The sequence below is a fragment of the Ornithodoros turicata genome, chromosome 9 (genome assembly GCF_037126465.1).
Source record: "Ornithodoros turicata isolate Travis chromosome 9, ASM3712646v1, whole genome shotgun sequence".
NCBI classification, from domain to species: Eukaryota; Metazoa; Arthropoda; class Arachnida; order Ixodida; family Argasidae; genus Ornithodoros; species Ornithodoros turicata.
In genome coordinates, this window is record NC_088209.1 from 2216144 (window position 1) to 2237354 (window position 21211).

At 44.9% G+C, this 21211-nt stretch overlaps 1 protein-coding gene across 1 annotated transcript in view; it reads right to left on the reverse strand.

Moving 5' to 3' along the window:
- Positions 1-21211, reverse strand: part of LOC135369192 (uncharacterized) — a 49520-nt gene that overhangs the window by 10086 nt on the left and 18223 nt on the right. Inside the window, exons 3-5 of the mRNA XM_064602828.1 lie at positions 17404-17674; positions 10480-10621; positions 1605-1732 (exon numbers count right to left, since the gene is read on the reverse strand). Coding sequence (XP_064458898.1) covers positions 1605-1732; positions 10480-10621; positions 17404-17674 — 541 coding nt within the window. The remainder of the gene's footprint in view (positions 1-1604; positions 1733-10479; positions 10622-17403; positions 17675-21211) is intronic.

Below are 21211 nucleotides of genomic sequence, written 5' to 3' on the forward strand. Positions count from 1 at the left end.
GGGAGAAGAGGGGAGAGTGGCGGACGCCAGAGGTGTGGAGGTTGATGCACATGACGCGAGTGGAGTGCAGTTGGTGGCACATGAGGCTTGCTTTTGCCGGTTGCTGGTTTCTGCCATGTCAGATTGAGTGCGAGTGCCGGAATCCAAAATGGCGTGGCTGTCGTTCTCGACAGCTAAGTTGGTTATGTTTTGTCCGTGCCATTGCTGGTCAAGATTCTTCCGTACCCATGTAGCACATTGCGGGATGATAAGCCGGGCACGTTTGCGGCGGGTGAGGAGCAACATGTATGTGATGTTAGACATAAGGACCGGTTCGTGGACTGTGCCGCGGCCGTGGTTCGCTTGATCTCTTCCCCGTGCGGAAAGGACTAGGTGAGCAAGACTTTGAGGTGTCTGAACGATAGAATTATATAACACCGCAACAAGGTGGAGAAAGAGGGTTCACGGTTAGGTAGTTATGCGCCGATGCCATCTAGTGTATAGTGTATTGTTTCATTCAAAGGATTTGCATCATAGGCGTGTCACAGAAACAAAAACAGTTGCACAGAAGAAAGACAGTTGCATCGACGAGAGCTCTTTCGTGGCATGCGGAAAGCCATAACTCAACAACCAGTGTCTAGGGGACAAACAAACGACAACACAAACAAGGTCTCTTTCTTCCGAAGCTGGACGCCGAGGAATTAAAACTCAGCTTGAGCGGTGGCAATACTGTGGCCAAGTTTACACAGTGTGTATCTTGAAGACGAAGAGACTGGAGGTCGGATCCAGAAGGCGGAACAGAGTACACAGGAGGAATATGAGGGACGAAGCTTGCATGAGGAATCGATAACGAGAGGATAGAGAGGTAGCAAGCGAGCTGGAAGTATAGATCCATTACTTAAAAACCCGAGACAAGGTCGTTGTCTGTGTTTTTTTTTACCCCTAGTCTCGGGTTTTTAAGTTATGGATCTATACCATCAGCTCGCTTGCTACCTCTCTACCCTCTCGTATGCGGAAAGCGATCGTTGCATCAACTCTTATCAGCACTGCGGGAAGCAGGGTTGTCACGAGGCTTCGAAGAATGGAACGACGGCCTCCTCTGAGCAGCCCAATACTCGTGCGTCTACGAGACCAGAGAGCTACACCACGGCGCTGCCGACCTGTTCATTCCCACAATAGGGCAGAGCCCACTGGAGAACCAACCTATGCCCTGCTTCGTACACAAGGTGGTAAGCCATTAACAGAGCCGTCATTAGGATGAGTCTCGGATGAGTCTCGTACGCCAGCATTTTCAATAGCTTGTAGTACAGATTTTGAGTCAGCGAACACTGCCCATTCCTGCGGGGTAAAATCAACGATGTGCTGCAGAAAGAAAAGAATGGCGTATTATTCTGCAGCTGTTGATGTGGTTGGGTACGAAAGGCGTCGTTTTTGCACTACGACTTCGGATGGCGCGACGAATGTCGAGGCGGACTTGCCATTCCTGAAGGCGAGGTCGAGGGCTGGATCCGTGGAGCTTCGGTGGCGACGAAATCCAGCCATTTCGTGAGGGACCGCACCTTGCTTTTCGAGCCACCAGTCGAGGTGATGCAAAACCATTCACGAAAAGTTCGAGCCCCACTTACTTCTTAACGTGCTCCATCCATGTCTTGAACTGTTTGGTCCCTCTTCGTGCTGTTATGCCGATCACGATGAGGCTTTTGTGATTAACTCCGGGATTAGGATCGTGTTGGTCGCACATACTCCGGAACTTCTGCAAGCCGAAAGAGACGAGCAAGTGCTTACAGTGCCCCCACACATCCACGTTACATACATACCTGTTCATTCTATTTACATCTGCTCTTAATAGATATGCAGGGTGTTTCATCTAGAGTGATCAAAAATTCTTACTGGCGACGTACGCTCAGCAATTACCTTCTGTAAGCTTTTACCACCACTGAGGAAGACTTTGGGACCTTAGACAGTTTTTAGTTGCGGGATTTTTTTTCGATCGAACATGGAAAATTGGCAGGCCAACCTGCTTTTTTAAATGAAATATTAACTCCTCCACTGATAACCGCGTACCCAGCAAATACTAAGCGCAGTGTCGCGATAGAAATAGTCAAAAATAGTAAAAATGACTCTTTAGCGCCGCCTGCATGATTATTGCAAAGAAGAGTGCACAGAAGATGCGCGGAGATTCCCGTCGCATGTTTGGCCTTGATGCTGGTCACAACTGTGTTATCACAAAAGAAACAAAACTACCTTAAGAGGCCATACCAGTCGGGGAGCAACTCCGATTCACGATTTTCCCGATTCTAGATGGCGCCAAGCTCGCCGATCCTTATCACGCCGTTCGCCTCCGACTCACGAAATAATCCCCATTGCGCATGGTTGACCTCGCGAGATTAAGGCGGCCCGCGCCCTCTGCGCTGTTTGTCGAGTGGTAATGTGTCGGACTTTGCCACGAAAGGTCCGCAGTTCGATTCGAGACATTCACGTCTTTTTGCTTGTCTCCTATTGCTACATGAGTACTTTATTTTTATTTTTTTGTTCTTATATATTCATGCTACAATTATTGTTTTCACAAGTCACTACCGCCTGTACTGACTGATTATGGAATTTTTAGCTGCTCTTCGTATTGTTTTACTAGTGCATACTTACTGTATGCCGATATACAAGTGTGATCGGATAGTACGGATGCCGGTATCTCGGAGGCTCTCAATTGGATCTACCAGCGGCTGTAAATTAGGCTATAAACATTGCCTACACACAGCGCTTACAATGCCAGTCTGGAAAATCTGCTCGAAACGGTATTCCTTTTTTTTTTTTTTTTTGCACTCGCTTACATAATAATAATGATAATAATTTTACTCAAAAAAGCAAACTACAAATATAATAAAACAGGCCCGTCTAAGCGGAAAAGCTTGTGGCACTGGGCCTGAAGCAGTCAGCGGCATACAGTTTGACAGTACATGAACATATAAAGGTACTACATCGTATGATAAAGTTGCCGTAGCGCTTTTTTTAGTTTGTACTTCGATTGTCGAAGGGTAGCTCATTAAAGATACGAGGTACATAGCATTGCCTGCGACAAAGTCCATAATTTGTGTGTCAGAAATGCACAACAGGGCAGCATTCGCTAACCGGGGTCCTATATGAGGGGTCCCAAAAATGTTTTTACAACATGCAATTTACCTTGATAATAACTCTATTATTCATGCAAAAATGACATTTTGATATATATATTTCATGTAAGTAAGCATTATCAAATATCTGAATTCATTTACAAGTGCTTACTTTACTAGTGCATACTTAGTGTATGCCGACGTATAGGTGTGATCGGATAATATGGATGGCAATATGGGCACACACACAGATGGTATTATAAACGAATGTTGCCAGCAGTGAGTCTGAGCACAAGGCGATTGCCAATTAAGAAATCAGGAAATGGCCAAGGAAAGGTAACCTCATATGCTATCAAAGCTCGCCCGAGATGTCGGTATCACGGAGGCTCTCAACTGGATGTACCGGCGGCTGTAAATTAGGCTATAAACACACAGCGCTTACAATGCCAGTCAGGAAAATCTAGTGCTCAAAACAGTATTCCCTTTTTCTTTTTTTTTCTGCACACGCTTACACGCCATTTACCTTGATAATAACTCTATTATTCATGCAAAAATGACATTTTGGTATGTATATTTCTGGTAAGTAAGCATTATCAAATATTTGACTTCATTTACAGGGCGTTGGTGCAAAATACTTTTCAAAATTTTCATCGCAGAATAGACTTCTTTACCAGAAAACTACAGTAATCCTTTCCCCCATGTTGCCTCTCCTTTTTCTTTCACATCGGCTCAGAAAAATGATGTCGGTCGACAACCCCCAGTGACAGAAGACTCCCTTCTTCTCGCCTTGGTGTGCCACTTTGCAAAACCGTACAAAGAACATGAAGGGCGATAAAGGCTTCGGGTCGACCCAACCAAGGAAGATACGGAAAGGTCGAGCGGCGAGACCTCGCAGCGGGAGTCGCGATATTCCCAACATATACTTTTTTTTCTGGACGCCAAGAGGAACGATTCGACAAAAAATAAAAGGGCACACAATAGAAAAATATTAACAATGGTCACCTGACAACATAACAGGTTCTTGTTTGAGTGTTGCAAAAAGTGCAGCTCGGTCTCCTTATCATGTGGGACATGAAAATCACCATTCTTGTAGGGCAACACAGTTCTTGTAGGGCAACACGTTCGAAGCAGATACATACTCTAAACAAGATTGAACTAGTTTTATATGGCTGTTAATACAATATCTTTATTTTATACTATGGCGAAATTTCCTTCTTAGCATTCAGACTTCGAGTGCCTTTCGTCCACATATCACTATCCCATTTAGCGTGAACCACATGGCCCGAAAAGCGTCCGAATTCTTTCCGAACCGAATTCGGGACCGGACTTTTTTCGGGGAACAGAATTTCGGGCCGAAGTCGGCCCGATCTGACCAAGCCAGATTTCTCCTCCGAAATGGGAAGTGACGCCAACCGAAAAAGGAGAAGCATCCAATGACTATTCAGCCGGAAGGAGAACCATAGCAACGATGACGTAGCAGTCGGGTCGACTGTTGCCGTGTGTGCGATTTCTACTTCTATGAATACAGGGATTATCTCATTGAGCTGGATTGTTGAAAGGCGATGTTCCCCAAGGCCAGAAGTCTTCGGCCGAAATTTGGGGTGCATTTCGGTAGCACGCGGTGATGCACAGAAAAAGTTCGGTCCCGATTTCGGTTCGGCCAGTTTTCGGACAGTTTTTCGTGCCATGCCCAGAAGAAGCACAGACTATTGGCTGCTCCCAACTTGAAGACATTTTGTTGTTGTTGTTGGTTGGTTACATAAATAAATAACAAGGGGAGGTTGAATTCGCGCAAGCGAATTCTGCTACCCCCCCAAAAAAAGAAGAAGAAAAAAAAAAGAAACCATACGATCGTACGATCGTGAAGACATTTTCTTCGGTATGTGTCCCACTGGTTCGCGGGATACAACAATAACTTTATTTCAGGATGATGGGTAGGGAGTTCATCGCCGGGGGATTGAAGTAATGGGTCCCGTTACAATTTCGCGGGATACTTCCACATTGTTCTATTCAATTTTATTTTATTTTCAGATGGGAGAGAGTAAAAAGCCAGAAGGCTGTGCTGTTCGTGAATGACAAAGGTCTGCAAATAACCAGTGGGGTCTTTAGCTGAAAAAAAAAGAAGCAAGAAACAAACAAACAAAAAAGGAGAGGACACTGATTGCCTGCTCCATATGTTCGAGTCAAAAGTTACAGAAAAAGAGGTGCTAAGGACACGCTGCGAGCTTCGAGCTCCCTTCGAAGAAACATCTTTCGAACAAACGGCGTCGATCAACCGGCTTGCGATCAAACGGCTTTCGACCAAGCGGCGTTCGACCAAACGGCGTTCGATCAAATGCTGTTATGCTGTTTATGATGTTTCTTACTCATGTTTGTACTGTTATCAATTACTTTTCTTCAAATAACAGCTTAGGATTTCGGAATATAATTTCGGTTATAATGTGATCGGTGTGTTTTTCATCTTCGCTGGCTAATCTATTTGCGACCACCAAATGCTATGCATTCCAGTTATTTGATTTCTAATACAATAGCCACAAAACTTTTTCATAATCAACATCATCCCATTCAGTGGTCATTCACTGGAGTGCTCACCCCGTGTCTCTTTGGCCTTTCCATTTTCAGCCTTCTTATTTTCGGCCTTCTGACAGTTCGACGTTATGATTTTTTGGTCTTTTGGCTTCCGGCCTTCTGATAGTTCGACGTTATGATTTTCGGCCTTTTGATAGGCTCAATACTTACACTCAGTCAGCCTAAATAAATGCATTGCATTTAGCAACAGCTATTTAGAAAAAAAAGAAATAAGAAAAGGAGAAGGGAAGCTCCTAAAACTCTTTGAACTCCGTCTTTATGTACGCGAGGAGGTCTCGGAGCACAAATTACGTCTCATAATGAACTGATTATTACCCGGAAACTTCAGTACTATATTGTTAGACACTCCTTGGTTTTCACAGGGTACTTCACATTACACCAGACCTTTCGTTACTAGTTTCGTCACTAGTTCAGTTGAGAATCCCCAGTGACCCAGAGTTCTTCCTCAGAAGGCTTCCCTTTGTTTGCGGTGCAAAGAACGACGGGTACAGGTTTTGGGTCATCCAACGCGCAACCAGCAAGAAGTGTCGAAAGATGGAAAATCCAGGGAACCGGTATGGAAAAATTGGCCGTATCTCAAAATAACGTGATCGAAGTCGCCGTTGAAAAATAAACAACATGAACATGAAAATGCAAACACCGACCTAACGTGCTGTTCCGTCGCGTCCGCCCCGCTAAGCCTAAGAGCCAAAAATGTGGATCTCGTTCGCTAAAATGACTTGGACAGATAGCGAAATTTGATGCATGATGTAAAACCCCGAGACTAGGGAACACGAAGGGACAGACACAAACACGAAGTCTCAAAAACACCTGTTCGTGTCTGTCCCTTCGTGTTCCCTAGTCTCGGGGTTTGACATCATGCATCATCTTCAGCAGCTCGCTTGCTTCCTAGCCATTTTTTCATCGGAATTTGTTGAGTTTGTGTGGTAAATAGTGATGTCGGACTTTTAAACATGGCATATCACCGTTCGAAGCAATCGAGCATTGTCATTGGTTTTCCTTTTTTCGCGAACGTGAATTTGGGTTCCGGAAAAGACGGTTGCCCATTGCGTGGGCGGAAATAATTGTGCAGCAGTCGCTTGATCGATTTTTCTTATTGGTTCACGTGGAGCGTTGACGAAAAAAAAAAAGAAAATAATAAGATAAACATAAAAATAAATCGATCAATAAAAGAAAGAGAAGAACAAAGAGAGCTGCAGTTCTAAATGCAGTTATCCTGAGGAACATTTATCTGTGTGTAATCCGCTTGATCGCTGTTTCAACATTACGAACATTACAGGGCAGTCCTGTTGAACGTCACTGGAATGTTTGTAAAGTCGGCCTTCCACTAATCGTAAATACGACAGATTCTCGTTAGCCTTATGAGACAGTTGACTGAGTAAGCACAAACCCGAAACGTCAAAATCGGGCAAATTGATGTTTCATGTGAAGCTAATAAACTCATCTCAATTCTCTATACGCGCACCGAAAAAAGAAGACGGTTGTTGGTCTCTGGTTGTTGGCGACAATGCCTCAGGCTCAGGCAATAATCCCTTTACGAGCAGCTAAGTAAGCTTTTGTTCTGGTCTCCAAGGTCATGCCCTAAGTCAGCGGTCCGGGAAAGTAAAGAGGACAGAGGAGCCAACAGGACGGTCAGGTGCGCACGCGCACGCTTGCTCGGCGGAAGAATACGATCCGCGCGGTTTTGCTGTCGCGTCACCAGATGGCAACACAGAATGACGCCGTTCACGGGGCTTTGAGTGGGCGATTTTGCGTACTCACGTTTCATGCTTTTTTATAAAAACTATAAGTGGTAGACATATAAATTTGATGTCTATCGATTCCTGAAATAATTCCAGAGAGAGTAATCTAAAAGTTTTTTTCGAAATGGCTATAGAAGTTTAATAAAACCTTTTCAAAGAGGGAGGAGAAAAATTGTGTATTTTTTTCGCATTCGTGACGTCGCCGTAAAATACATACGACATATATGAGAAATCCTGTAGTGTAATTCTCTTCATCTCGTCTTCCTCTTTGTGATGAAAGCACCCGCGTCAAAATCTGCGCGGCGGTTACCGAGAGAAAGCATAAAAACTGTCCCATAGGAAATACATTGGGACGGAGAGCTGGTATGCCCTCTTAAACTTATCACAAAGAAGGCATAACAAATGAAGGCGGGGACATTATATCCTCAAGACGCACGTTTCGCGTGCGCTTCTTTGCGAAAATCGAACAGACGGGGGCTAAAGCACGATTTCTACTATTTTTTAATACTATTTCTGTTGCGATACTGGGCATGGTTTTTGTTGTGTCCGCGGCTACCCGTCGAGGATTCCATATTTCTGTTTAAAAAAGTGAGGTTCGCTTGGCAATTTTCAATGTTGCATCGAAGAAAAAGATTTCCCGCAATTCAAAACTGTCCAAAGCCTTCCTCAATGGTCGCAAAAGTCTCACAATCCTCCGGTGAAAACGTCGCCAGACTTATTTATCACTTTTTAAGTGAAACACCCTGTACGTTTTTCAGCAAATGATATTCGTTAAACATGAGCAGTCGATCTGGTTCCGTATATTCGAGATCTGCTCTTGGTACGAGTATACGCACATGTTTTTTAATCATTTTGATATGCATACATTTAGTTTCTCCAGTTGAGCTACGGTCAGGCAGACATTTTATCCAAGAGAGTATGCAGCTACAAAATAGCTAATTACCTAAAATAATTCATTACCCCTTTGAGTACGGCACTTCGGACAAAATCAGGACAATTCTCTTTGAAAGCCATTCTATCGTTTAAGGTTGTGGAACGAACGTGTGCCGTGAAATATCTGTTGCGAAAGATACTATGTCAGTTAACCGAAACCAGAACCATGCGCCTCAGTGACCTCGAGAGCAGAGAAGCGATTAGGTACGGCTGGTGTGGATTCCAAATTGCAGATGCATGCTCTATAGTTTTGGTCTGACAAGGGCTACATGTGCTTGCTGGCGGACATTCGGAGTAGAAAGGCGAATACGTTTTGGTTAGCCTAGTGTACTGTTCGCTTCTGTGGTGATACAACAACAACAACAAGTTTATTTTAAGGTGATGAATGGATAGTTTCATCGTCAGAGGCGATACTCAACCCCTTTGATGGTGGTGATGTGGGGAATGAAATAATGAGCACCTTCACAGTAAGGAACGAAGTGCGATTGTGTCGAGAAATATCAAATGAGGATTGAGCGCAGACAGTTTGGTGGTCTGGATTCGGCCCAACCCAAACAAAATCATTTGTAAGTGTAACTCCAAAAGTACTTGTACGTTTCAAGTAACTGTTGCATGATCAATCGTATACTTGTGGTGTACATCCATGTGCTTCCTTGAAAACTGGGCTACTTTGCACTTCGAGCTATTGAGTTGCATCTGCCAATTCGAACACCACTCCGCTGTGTTTGAAAGATGCGGCTGCAGTGCTGCTTGATCCTGTGCCAAGATTGCCTTGTGCAAGATTGATCGATAAAGAACACAAAGGCGAAAAGTCGTGCTGTTGGACGAGATGGCAAAGGAAAACGACGATAAACCTGAGACACGGAACAGAAAAAGACAACACGACACGTTCTCAAAAAAGCAACCATTTAATCAAATTTACCAATTTAATTAAATGGTTGCTGTGTTGAGAAAGTGTCGTATTGTCTTTTTTCTGTTCCGCGTCAAAGGTTCATGGTCTTTATACAATGTACCAGCTTGCCTTCACCCTTGCACTTCTACCATGGCAAGGGAAGTTCGTTGATATAGAGCAGGAAGAGCAGGATATCAAGTATGGTTCCTTGTGGGACGCCGGAAGCCGAGATGTAATTCTGCTCCTTTGTTTTTGCAGCTGGCTGCATGATACTGCGCATGGGGGTTGTCAAGATGCTAAGCTATACGTATATCCACACGTTTCAATTATATTTTTGTGTTCTTGGTGTTTCACAAAGAATTTTCGAAATGGCGGAAAGCGTTGGCTTCCGGTACACTTTGTCAGAAATCCGAATGGCAGAAAGTAATGAAAAGTTTGCCCACAACTTCAAGACATATTTTAACACTACCCTCTGCAGGGATACTTCAATCGAGTTACTAACTTTGTTACATCAATTTTCCTCTAAACTTATTTGCAACGCGCATTTCTCGTAGAGTTTATCCCGACGATATTAATGTAACGTGCAGCCGAAAGTTCGACCGTCCTTTCGACAGTCTTTGACGACGGTCTTTTACCACGAACGCTGTACTGTTTTCAAGAACCTCTAAGTACCTTTCTTTTCTGAAGGGCGTGTAACACGCGGAGGCAAACGAGTTACATTATGAACAGTTCCGCCGTCCGGAATCCATTGTGCTGCTATTAATCGGTTCTCTACCGACGCATATGCGAACGGCACTTGAGACTACTCCACTTTTTGCATAATCTAGCGAAGGTACTACTCAATGAGTAACGAACTCCACGATCCAAGGAACTCACGAGTTTTGTAATGTGCAAAAACGACGATAAAACCAGAGACACGGAACAGAAAAAGACAACACGACACGTTCTGTTCCGTGTCTCTGGTTTTATCGTCGTTTTTACAATGTACCAGCTCGCCTGCACCCTTGCACTTCTACCATTGTAATGTGTAGACAGGCAAAGATGACTCTCAGTGATCTGGTGTGAAAATCATTCTGTGAGTGGTCATTGTCGCATATGTGCAACGTCCACTGTTAACACCCCTATCTAGACGGACATTGTTCTTGCTATGCAAAACGGTCCAGCAAACTAACCAGTTATCGTTACAAACGGTCACAACAGTCTAAAAGAAGTAGCCATTTACGATTGTTGGACATACCTGGAGTAGGTCGCGCGTTGTTGTTTCTGAGCCGCCAAAAACACTCAAAACCCCAAAATGCTTGATGTTGTTGTCGATAAGGTGGTTAAATTCGTTCGCACCAGGAGTTGATTCCAGTTTACTCTTAAAGGCTCCCAAGAACCTGTACGCGAAAAAAAAGACAAACTTTCTTAGGGGCCACACACAAAATTAGAAATTTACAGGTTCGCCGAGATAAACTTTGGGGTTTCGAATGAGAATATAACAAATAGGAACAGTGTTGGGAAAGCTAAAGTAGATGTTAGAGGACGTATTATGCCCCAAATTTCATGTCGATACTGCCACTTGCTCCGTTTCTCTGCGATAAATCGTGAAAATTAAAAAACCGTCGCTGCCTAATCGGCTATACCTGTGAGCTCCTTTTCGTCAGATGGCGAAACGGTCGAACGCTGCGTTGCAGACGACATCGAAACCAAGACTGCGCTCCAATACCCCGGTTAGTCGACTGCCTAGCGGTCTAACCGGAATGCGCCATGTTAAGTCTCGTTCCAAATCTCGCCAAGCCCGCTATTCAGTCGGCTACCGCCTAGTGCGCATCGATGCAGTCTAGTTATACGCCTGACCATCTGACAGCCGGGATGGCTGACAGCGGGAAACGCTAGTACCTGCTGCGCTTGCGCCGTACGCATTTCTTGCGTGAGCAACCAGATGGCGCCACACGCGCAGCAAGGCTAGGCTAGGCAAGGCAAGCCTGTTCCAAAAGTAACAAGCAAAGGGTCTACTCAGCTGCCTAGTCAGGCGGCTTCGCGGGCGCGAGCTATTGGAACGCAGCCCAAGTAAACAAGTGGAACTGAATGCAAACTCGTACTCTGCAACGCCGCGTTCGAGTGTCTCGCCGTCTGACGGAAAGAGGCTGAAACGCAGGTACAGGCGATTAGGCCAGTGGCGTTTTTCTTTTTTTTTTAATTTTAACGATTCATCAGCAAAGAAACAGACCAAGCGGAATTATCGACATAAAATTTTGGGGCTTAATACGTCTTCTAACATGTACTTTGGCTTTCCTATACTGTTCTAATTTGTTTTATCTTCGTAACAAACCCCGAAGTTTATCTTGGCGAACCCTGTAGATAGCCCATTGAAAATGGCGACATGTTGCCTAATGTGATTTGGGACACCCTAACACTAATGTTGACATTTGATATGGTAATGTCGACGTTTGCGGCAGGCCACTCCTAATGTCGGCATTATAGCATTAGACATCAATCATAATGTTAAAGTCTGCATAGTGTTACACATTAATCGTACGTGAGATCATAAATCAGCATTGCAAACTCACATTTTATGTCAAAAATGAAAATATTGGGAAGAAAATAAACTGATTATTTTTATCAAATCTGGTACTCAATATCTTGAACAATCAGGCAGCGAAGAGAAATGGTTTAGCAACATTAAGAGACAATCATCTTGCTGTGCTCCATCAGGAGGTCAATATCACAATACGGCACGTAGCTGTCACATTAGGGACACCTCATGCCATACTTGGTAAGCGAACTGCCACGCTAAGAAGACATAGCACCACATTAGGAAAGTTAACCGCCACATTAAAAAAGTCTAACGTCACGTTAGAGAGGTGTCACAGTAAGAATACCTAACACCACAGCAGGCAAGTTAACTGTCACATTAAGGAAATCTGATGTCACAGCAGGAATTCCTATTGTGGGATTTAAAAAAAAAAACAGTTTTCAACTATTCATTTTCGATAAGGTACGCGTCAGCTGTTAAAGTATTGATACCGATTGCGTCACACCAATCTCAAAAGTAACGTGTCGACGGGCGAACCCCCTTAAAAGTACCGTGTATGCACGTACCCCCTCGTGCGAGAATCTTGCGTTTACCTTAAGACTGCTACTTTACGGACACTACCTCTAACAGCACCTGAAGAAATGTCAGAACATTTATCGCTTCTGTACGACGCCAAGAATACGCCTTGTATTGACAACTGTGAGATGGGACAAGCGAAAACTTGCCCGCATCGCACTTATAAAATAGTACTGCTCTCGTCCTAAAAACGAATAGCAGGACCATCTTTTTTTAGAAAAACAAGCGCCACCTGTGGTACGCAAGGGCTCCTGGGAACTTAGAGCGTCTTCGCCCAGGCAGCACACGACATCGGGCCGATATCGGCAGCAAGTTGGGCATGTCGGCCCAACATATCCCCGACACTGCCAACTTGTGACCGATGTACGACAAAAGTTGGCAATGTCGGCTCGATGTTGAAGGAAAAACGCGACATCTAGCCGACACTGCCAACTTGCGACCGATGTCACGCTGAAGTTGGCAATGTCGGCTCGGCGTTGACCGAAACAAGCGACATGTAGCCGACAATGCCAACCTGCGACCGATATCACTTTGAAGTAGGCAATGTCGCCTCGATGTTGATGGAAAAACGCGACATCTAGCAGACACTGCCAACTTGCGACCGATGTCACTCTGAAGTTGGCAATGTCGGCACAGTGTTGACCGAAATAAGCGACATGTAGCCGACAATGCCAACTTGCGACCAATATCACTTTGAAGTTGGCAATGTCGGCTTGGTGTTGACCGACACCAGCGATATGACGCTGACAATGTCAACTTGCGGTTGACATCCCACAGAGATTGACAATGTCGGCTTGATGATAATAGAAACCAGAGACATGACGCCGACATTGCCAACTTGCGACCAACATCCCACTGAAGTTGGCAATGTCGGCTCGATGTTGACCGAAGCCAACGACATGACGCTGACACTGGCTTTCCATCGACTTCCTTGGTGTCCCGCGCCAAAAACAAGTAGGAAACATATTCGTTACGTTAATGTCGAGTTACTATTCGAAGCAATTTCTCACTTGAGCCTCGTTTGTATGCTTGAGCGAATTAAACTGAGACACGTCACCTCCACCATTTTGATTCCGAGACGAGCAGGGCTCTTGAAGTTGCGGAAGCTCGTAAGACATAAAAATATATAGTATCTGTTTTCGCTTGGAAAAGGAATGCCGGTTCCTTTTGAAAGCTTCTTGGACTTCGTGGTCCAAGGAGCTTTTAAACTTTTTTTCGTCTCGCTTTTTGTAACGCCGCGCTCATTGCCCGCCACGGGAAATACGAGGAACAAAGGAAACCATCAGAAAATGAAACGAGTAAGAAACAATGGCAGAAATAAAACGTTGTTTCGTCGCAAATAACCGATCTAACGTTTAGTTACGATCGCCAGCACACGAATACAAATACAAAATTATGTTGGCACAACATCGGTCACAAATCGGTAGCATGTCGAAATGACATCGGCAGCATGTCCAAACGATATCGGACCAATATCCTGACCCGACATCGGCCCAACTCTGGGCGGTGTTGCAAAGTGTATGTTGGGCCGATATCAGGGATGTCGGCAGGAGCACATCGGGCCGATGTCGGCCCGACATCGGGGTGCTGCTTGGTCAGAACATGACCTGTGACAAGCGAAAACTTGCCCGCATCGCACTTATAAAATAGTACTGCTCTCGTCCTAAAAACGAATAGCAGGACAATCTTTTTTAGAAAAACAAGCGCCACCTGAGCAAGGACTCCTGGGAACATAGAGCGTCTTACATCATTACGAGGGGGCCAGAGGCCGAGGTAGAAAAATAACATTCCCGGTGACCGGAGCAGCAGCGTCAGACGGGGCAAACCATAACCGAAGCAGACGACTGAGCAGTATGGTGGCGTGCGCATCGTTTTTAAAATTATCTATTGTATGGCCGTTGTATGAGTAGTGCGGGAACATGTTTCACTGAGTACACAGCTAGGCAATAAGAGGACCACACCAAGGGACACTATCTCGGCAGCAAGGAAAAGTGAAGACATTCATGCATTCGTGATTTATGCACGAAGGAAATGTTCACGATGAGATAAGTGCAGGCACAATTATCATGCGGAGGCCAGTGAGGGCCTATGTTGTCCGTTTTGCATTTCAGCGAGACAAAAAATTCGCAAACTCTCCTGTGATGTTATGCATAACTTGCGGATTATTAGGGTGTCATGCCAAGGAATTTCGCCAATGTATTTCGCGTTCCGCGTCCATTCACACTGTATGCCAAAGCCCGATCTTGTCGTTATCGCCACTCCGCCCGCGATTAGCAACGAGCTCTAGCGCGATCTTACCAAAAGGGAACGCCTGCTATGTCAGAGTTCAGGATAGGGGCCTTGGTCACGGAGTAAGAAGACCGAGTTAGAAGAGGAAACTTTACTCTCTCCCGTGAAAATAGAATGTACGAGGAGCGCACGCTCCGCGCCCCAGCACACAGTGCCATCTGTTGCAAGAGGACGCAAAATTTGCCGAGTTTGCAGACACGTGGTACCGTCGCTTGTACGGCGGCGCGATTAAAACGCGTGAATCAAACCCTAGAAAACAAGAAGATGAAAAGCTTTCGCGGAAATCGTGCTCCCGTGGTCTGTCAACAGAACCGAGAAACGAAAGGATTGTTAATTGTTTTGATACTTGTTTTCCGCTGATTTCGCTGAACAAGAAGCGCCATGTAGTTGACAAGCGTGATCTTTATTGCACGTTCACATCGTGCACATCGTTCACGTTCATCACTTTGTCTGCACCCGTAGATGCTGCCGTACGACTCGTGAAAAGAACTGTTTTCCTCCTCATCCCCATCAGCTTGATCACAAGACATTCCAACGCACTTACAAACATCAAAGCCATTCTACAGAAGCACGAGCCCCTCTTCCAAAGCAGTGACCATCCCATACAGGTGACAAACCGACGCGCAAAAAACCTAGCAGACTCCTTGGTCAATACCAAAATCAGCAAAACGAGCACCCCGTACACGGGAAGACGACCCTGCAACCTCCCGCGCTGCAAGACATGCAAGCATGTTCAACGCGCTAACTCCATCAAAAGCACTGCGAGCAATTACACCTACCCCGTTAACTACGCATTCACATGCACAAGCTCCAATGTCATATACTGCATTGAATGCGGCGACTGTTCTATGCAATTCATTGTGAAACCGGCCAACAAATGAACAACCGCCTTACCGGACACAGAACCGACACGTCCAACAAACTCCCCAACCAGTCGCCGAACACTTTAACGTTCCTGGTCACAATGTTGACAGCATTAAACTATATATTCCAGAAACCGGGTTTAGATCCACACGTGACAGACGCGACAAGGAGTCTTATCTCATATAAAAGTGCAACGCTCTTCACCCTCCGGTATCAACAAATCACGAGGCACCCTAGAAACACTTCACAAATGAAATATGCTTTTCCCCTCTACCTCCATTATCATCTGTTATGTTCTGCATGGCCACTTCTTCCTGCTTTCTTTATTGCATGCCACCCACAACTTTGCATTACAAAAAAAAAAAAAAAAGAAAGAAAAACATTGCTCGTTCTGGAATTTTCCCCACGTAACCACTAAAATCCTTATCTTTCGCTACGCTCGCCAATTCTTGCCTGTTGTCCCGTTTCGCCCACGTGTTCGTGAACCTTCATTTTTTCTGTAACCGGTCTGTAGCCTAGATCACTACGTTCACATAATCCCCTCCACAGTCTAACAAAGCAGCCATTCACTCCGGCCGTAGAAGCCCGTACGGACCCTTTCTTCCCTCCGGGCTGTTGACCCACAATTCGCATGAACCTTTAAACACGTCACACCTAACCCTTTAAATACCATGCCAATGATGAGGACGGTGCCCAGAAGAAGAACAATCTCTGTTTGAAATATCGGCGGCTTCTGTCCTGAGGCAACTCCCTTCGTGTTTTCCCCATAGCCTTCCATGCAAAAGCGCAAAACCGAAGACAGCGCCGCCCCACCATCCGTCGCGTAAAGTCAGCAACTGCTTTTTTCTCTTCCCCAACGTAACAGTCTCTTGCTCGCGCGCCTGCGCTTGCTTCTATGGACAGTTCCACCACCTATCCTAACTCCGTGGCCTTGGTGCGCTTTAAAATGTAACGTACAGTAATGTAACGTGGGCAGAGAAATCTTACGAGGCAACCAAAACAGCCTTACGTGCGACACAAGTGCTTTCTGTTTTATTCTAAAAGCGATAAACCCCCAGTGCAGGGGACACGGACAGACGTCTCTAATCAAGGTTACACCAGCCTCCAAAGTAACACAGACGAAGCACTGAGCTTGGTGCTCCTGTTTGCGTTATAACTGGTGTGATTACAACATGATGGTCTTGGCTACCACTAGGGGTCGGTTGTATGCAGATGGTGTACTTAAGCGGTGTCTCCGCAATTAAAGGTGTTTTTCAGTCAGTGTTTCGTCTGTGTTGTGTCTGTCCGTGTCCCCTGCGCTGGGGTTTCGTCGCTTTTGGAATGTACCACCAAACAACCCGGTTTTTATCGCATTTTAACATACTTTCTGTTTCGCTGTAATTTATTATGCCCTGCAAGCAGGACTGAGGCATTTTCTTCTGCTCCTCGGTAGAAACTGTGCGGTGTAGGCGACGCTTCTGGAGGACGGCGTCCTGCTAGTGTTGCAGTGTGCCAGTCGAGTGCCGATAATTTGCTGATACACTCTTAGAAATGAACTTCACCACATAGCACGCTCCTAGTCAACCATCATCCCGAATGACAACATTCTCGCCATCGATTTGTTGAAAACGGGAGGTGGGGCTTATTTTGTGCCTATTATGCACGGCACAGAATAGTATCCGCCTCCCGTTTTCAACAAATCAGGGCCGAGAACGTTGTAATTCGGGATGATGGTTGGCTAGTGTAGGCTTGTGTAGGTTGGAAGAGTGTAGCTGCGTATCGATTGTATATAGTGATAGCTTTCTGTCGACAGTCGGCTATTGATAGTACTGTGTGCGATAGTACCATAGTCGGCTGACGACAGACCATAAGGATCTTCGATAGCAGACTACCAATAGCTACCGTTAGTTTTCTTAGTGTTGCACCACTACTTACCCAGCGTCTACGGATATGCCAAACTGCGACGAACGCGGAATCTGTTTTGCAGAATTTGCGAAGTCCTTGAAGACCTCAAAGCTGGAGCTGGTGGGCTCAAACTGCTTGGTGGAAGCCCTGATCTTCGTGGTTGCGTCGTCGAAGACGACGTGTGTGAAGAAGATCAAATCGCAGAGCGCCAAAGAAGGAAACCTTGCTCTTGTGGGGACAGGTAGTGTCACCGTGCAGAGAGATGGCTTCGATCGCAGCTGAGGCTTTTCGGTTGTCGTAGCTGCATCAGGAAAAAGCAACTCCCCATGTTGGCTTACCCGAGCAGTTTAACAAGTATACGCTCTGTACGCCTGCCTTCGTCACCACCAGACTTGTACGAATATCTTGAGTACGTACTCAAACTACAGTATTTTAAATACTTTTTCCGGGTATGTGGGTACATTTCTTGCGAGAAGTATTTTTAATATATTTGAAATGCTTTTTTGTTCAGTATTTGCTACTCAATACTCAAAATACCGTTCTTCCTCATCAAGTCATATCCAACACACCTCCCGAAGTGTCCAGATTTTCAGCTCACTGGAACTTGACCCCGCGACACCCCACCAAAGCAATGAGGTCGAAAGATCGAACGTACATACAGGAGTGATGATAGTAACGAAAATCTCCAACCAAGTTACAGGACGGGGATACCCGACGTTTCGGAGCCAGTTCGGCTCCTTCCTCAGGGGTGACTGTAGTGGTCGTTGGCAGCAGTGCTCTTGCCGTGGTTCGAATTTCGTGATTCGCCGGATTGAAGTTTTTTAGTCAAGACATATAGACAAAGTATACTTGGGTTTACCAAAGCTCACCAAACATTTCTAATTGACACGAAGACTTCGCAACTGAAAGAAACGCTGAAGCAATGCTGAAGAAGTTTATTCCTTCCACTTGTAAGGCCCCGCGTTCAGAATACGCGTTTCACTTACTCCCAATACATTACTACTTGCTTTTAAAAGTAGTAAGCGGCAAAGGGTACCGAAAAGTACTTTTTAAAAGTATTTTCAATACTTCCTAGAGTATTCAGTGCTCAAATTACTTCGTTTTGAGCACGTTGTGCTCTGTTTTGAATACTTTTTTGAGCAGCGTATTTTAAATACTTCTGCGCAGCATTTTGTACAAGTCTGCTCACCACACATCACCCGCTTATCGGTACGCATTATGGTATCTGCCTACCGGTACATGTATAGGGCAGACCCTCCTTCGTACGATAAAGTGCACGCGTATCAATTTTTTTCGTATCCAGCGAGATGAGGAAAAAATCACTGATTATATTTAATTGATTGCGGCTTACGTAGTGAGATTCATTTCCCATACTTTTCGTAGAAGACTCAAATGCGTCGTGTTTGGAGCGCACATTATGATTAGACTTAACCCTATTAAAAAAAATGAAAGAATGGGATCCACAAGGATCACCCCATATGTGATTATAACGGTGTGTCTCATTCAGTCCAGCCTTATTAGGTCTCATTCAGGTGGTCCTCTAGGTTCCCATTGGTTGAGGTCACATAGGATGATATTTCATTGTGGTCCAAATGTGGTCTATTTTTATGAGACCTAATGTGGTCTGTTCAATGTGGTCCTGCAGGAGCAGCTTTTAGATGAATCATGTACGCAGGGGACACAGGCATCAGTCACAGGGTTTTATCAAACTTTGTTACAACTTACAAGTGACAGTAGAGACAGAGACAGTGATTACAACTTGCTGAACTTAACGCGTCTCTCTTGTAGTCTGGTTTGCGGGGCACGTCGTAGGATAGTCGCATGTGCACTGTCCGCATGGCAGTGGAACTTCCACATCAGTTCTCCCCTTCATCACTGTGACTTCTGCAAAATACGACGACGAGTACTTTGTTAGCTTGGTTAGCAAGTGTTGTTAGGACAATCTGGTAATAAACTCTGACCTGAACATTGCTGGTATCACACAGTACCCAAGACAGAATAAGCTCGTATGTAAAATTCACATGATCTGGTGGCAGTTGGCCTCTCATGATTGAAATAACAGAAGCGTTACAAACAAAGACAAACGTTCAAAATGAAAAAAAAAAAAAAGTGAATACCGTGCTGATCGATTGCCAGTTGTTCATTCTGTTCTCGGACAGTTAACTTTTATAAGGGAACCTACCTCCCTGTGACTTTGTTGGCCAACAATTTTCGTCTCCAATCAAGGTTACACCAGCCTCCAAAGTAACTAGTTTATCTTTGCGAATGACGAATGTATAACTGATACGAGCAGGTGGTTTATACAACTATAAAAGAACTGAGAACAAAATAAAACGCGGATATAAATATAAATAAAAAGCGCTCCGGTATTGCTTGTCGCATTTCCTTTTTTCGGCCTTTTAACGACTGCGTCATGTAAGGTGCACAGGATATCTGCTCTATTGCGCCGAATACATATACTTAAATCTCACATACTGTACACCTGAAGCTTTCAGCATTCGTGTCTGAGGTGCTTGGCGATGTCAAAAATTATTTTTGGTTTTCAGCAAAAATAAATCCCGATTTTTCAGATTACATTCCTCAACTGGTCAACTTGCCGTGACATTTTTTTTAATGGAAATGGAAAGCCCGTGCCAGATTTACCCGGAAAGGTCACGGAGTGCGTTCTATGCCATAACAAAGACAGTGAAAAAAAAACAAAAAAAACGGGGAAATGGCGCAGCTTTCAGGTGCAAATATTGTCGGCCACAATCTGTTCACTTCACGACCGGACATGAATCCTTTGCTCCCCCTTTTGAGATTCCGCATCCACACAAGCTGCTTTTGTTGACAACGTCATCGGTGCATTGTGATTTGACCTGTCTTTCCTGCTTTCTATTCTGTCATTTTCAGTGACATGGACGAGAAATGGTAAGGCCTTCTCAGCAGTAAACAGATAGCGGCTGACAAACTGTGCGACTGCAAACCACAATTTCCGCGTTTATTTTTTGCTTTTTCCCGGTTGCAGTAGGGAATGCACTCAGTGACGATACTAGATAAATCCAAATGGGCTTCCCTTGTATGAAGAACAGCCGCAAAAAGACAAGGCCAAACGGAAGCGCTCAGGACAACATCCATTCGCCCTTGTCTTTTTTGTGGCTGTTTTTCATAAAATGTCATACCAGCTACCCCAATTCTACTTCTTAGTATGGCGCTTTCCATTTTAGTAAAAAAGAAAAAGAGAACGCCAGGCTAACTTACCAAATACAATTGTTGAATTCTGTAAATTTATTTCAATTGAATAGTTGTTAAATCTTTGTTATGGCACATATACCCTGGGGTGCCTGTCCAAAGCCATGTTTTTTTTAAACCTGGCTTTTTTTTCAAACATGTTTTTTTAAACAGGTTCTTGGGACCGGAAAATAATTCATATTATCAGTGCACGTATCATCGAGATCCTACTGTATTTCTTTTACCCTACTAATATATTATATTGGCTCTCGCATTAAAATCCGGCTTTTGGAGTATTTTTGCATCTATTCGATCCAACCACGGTTCAGCTGCCATAGGCGGTGTGAGAGAGTACTGCAACCAGGCCACAAAGATTGTTCGCTTGGAATGCCATCAACGCTTCAACCAAGAGTGCCTCAAGCATAAAGTCATCCCTCAAGCTCTCCGTTGTCGGCCGCCTGTGGATACGCCGTACGACCGGAAGCTGGCTCATAACCTTCGGCATCGACTGCTTGAAAGCCCGGGTCCTCGAGAACAAGTCCAAACTCAACGACTCTGATCACCGACTTGACTTAGCCGAGAAAACGTTGTTGTGGACCCTTCCACCCGACGAGATGCACCAGATTTT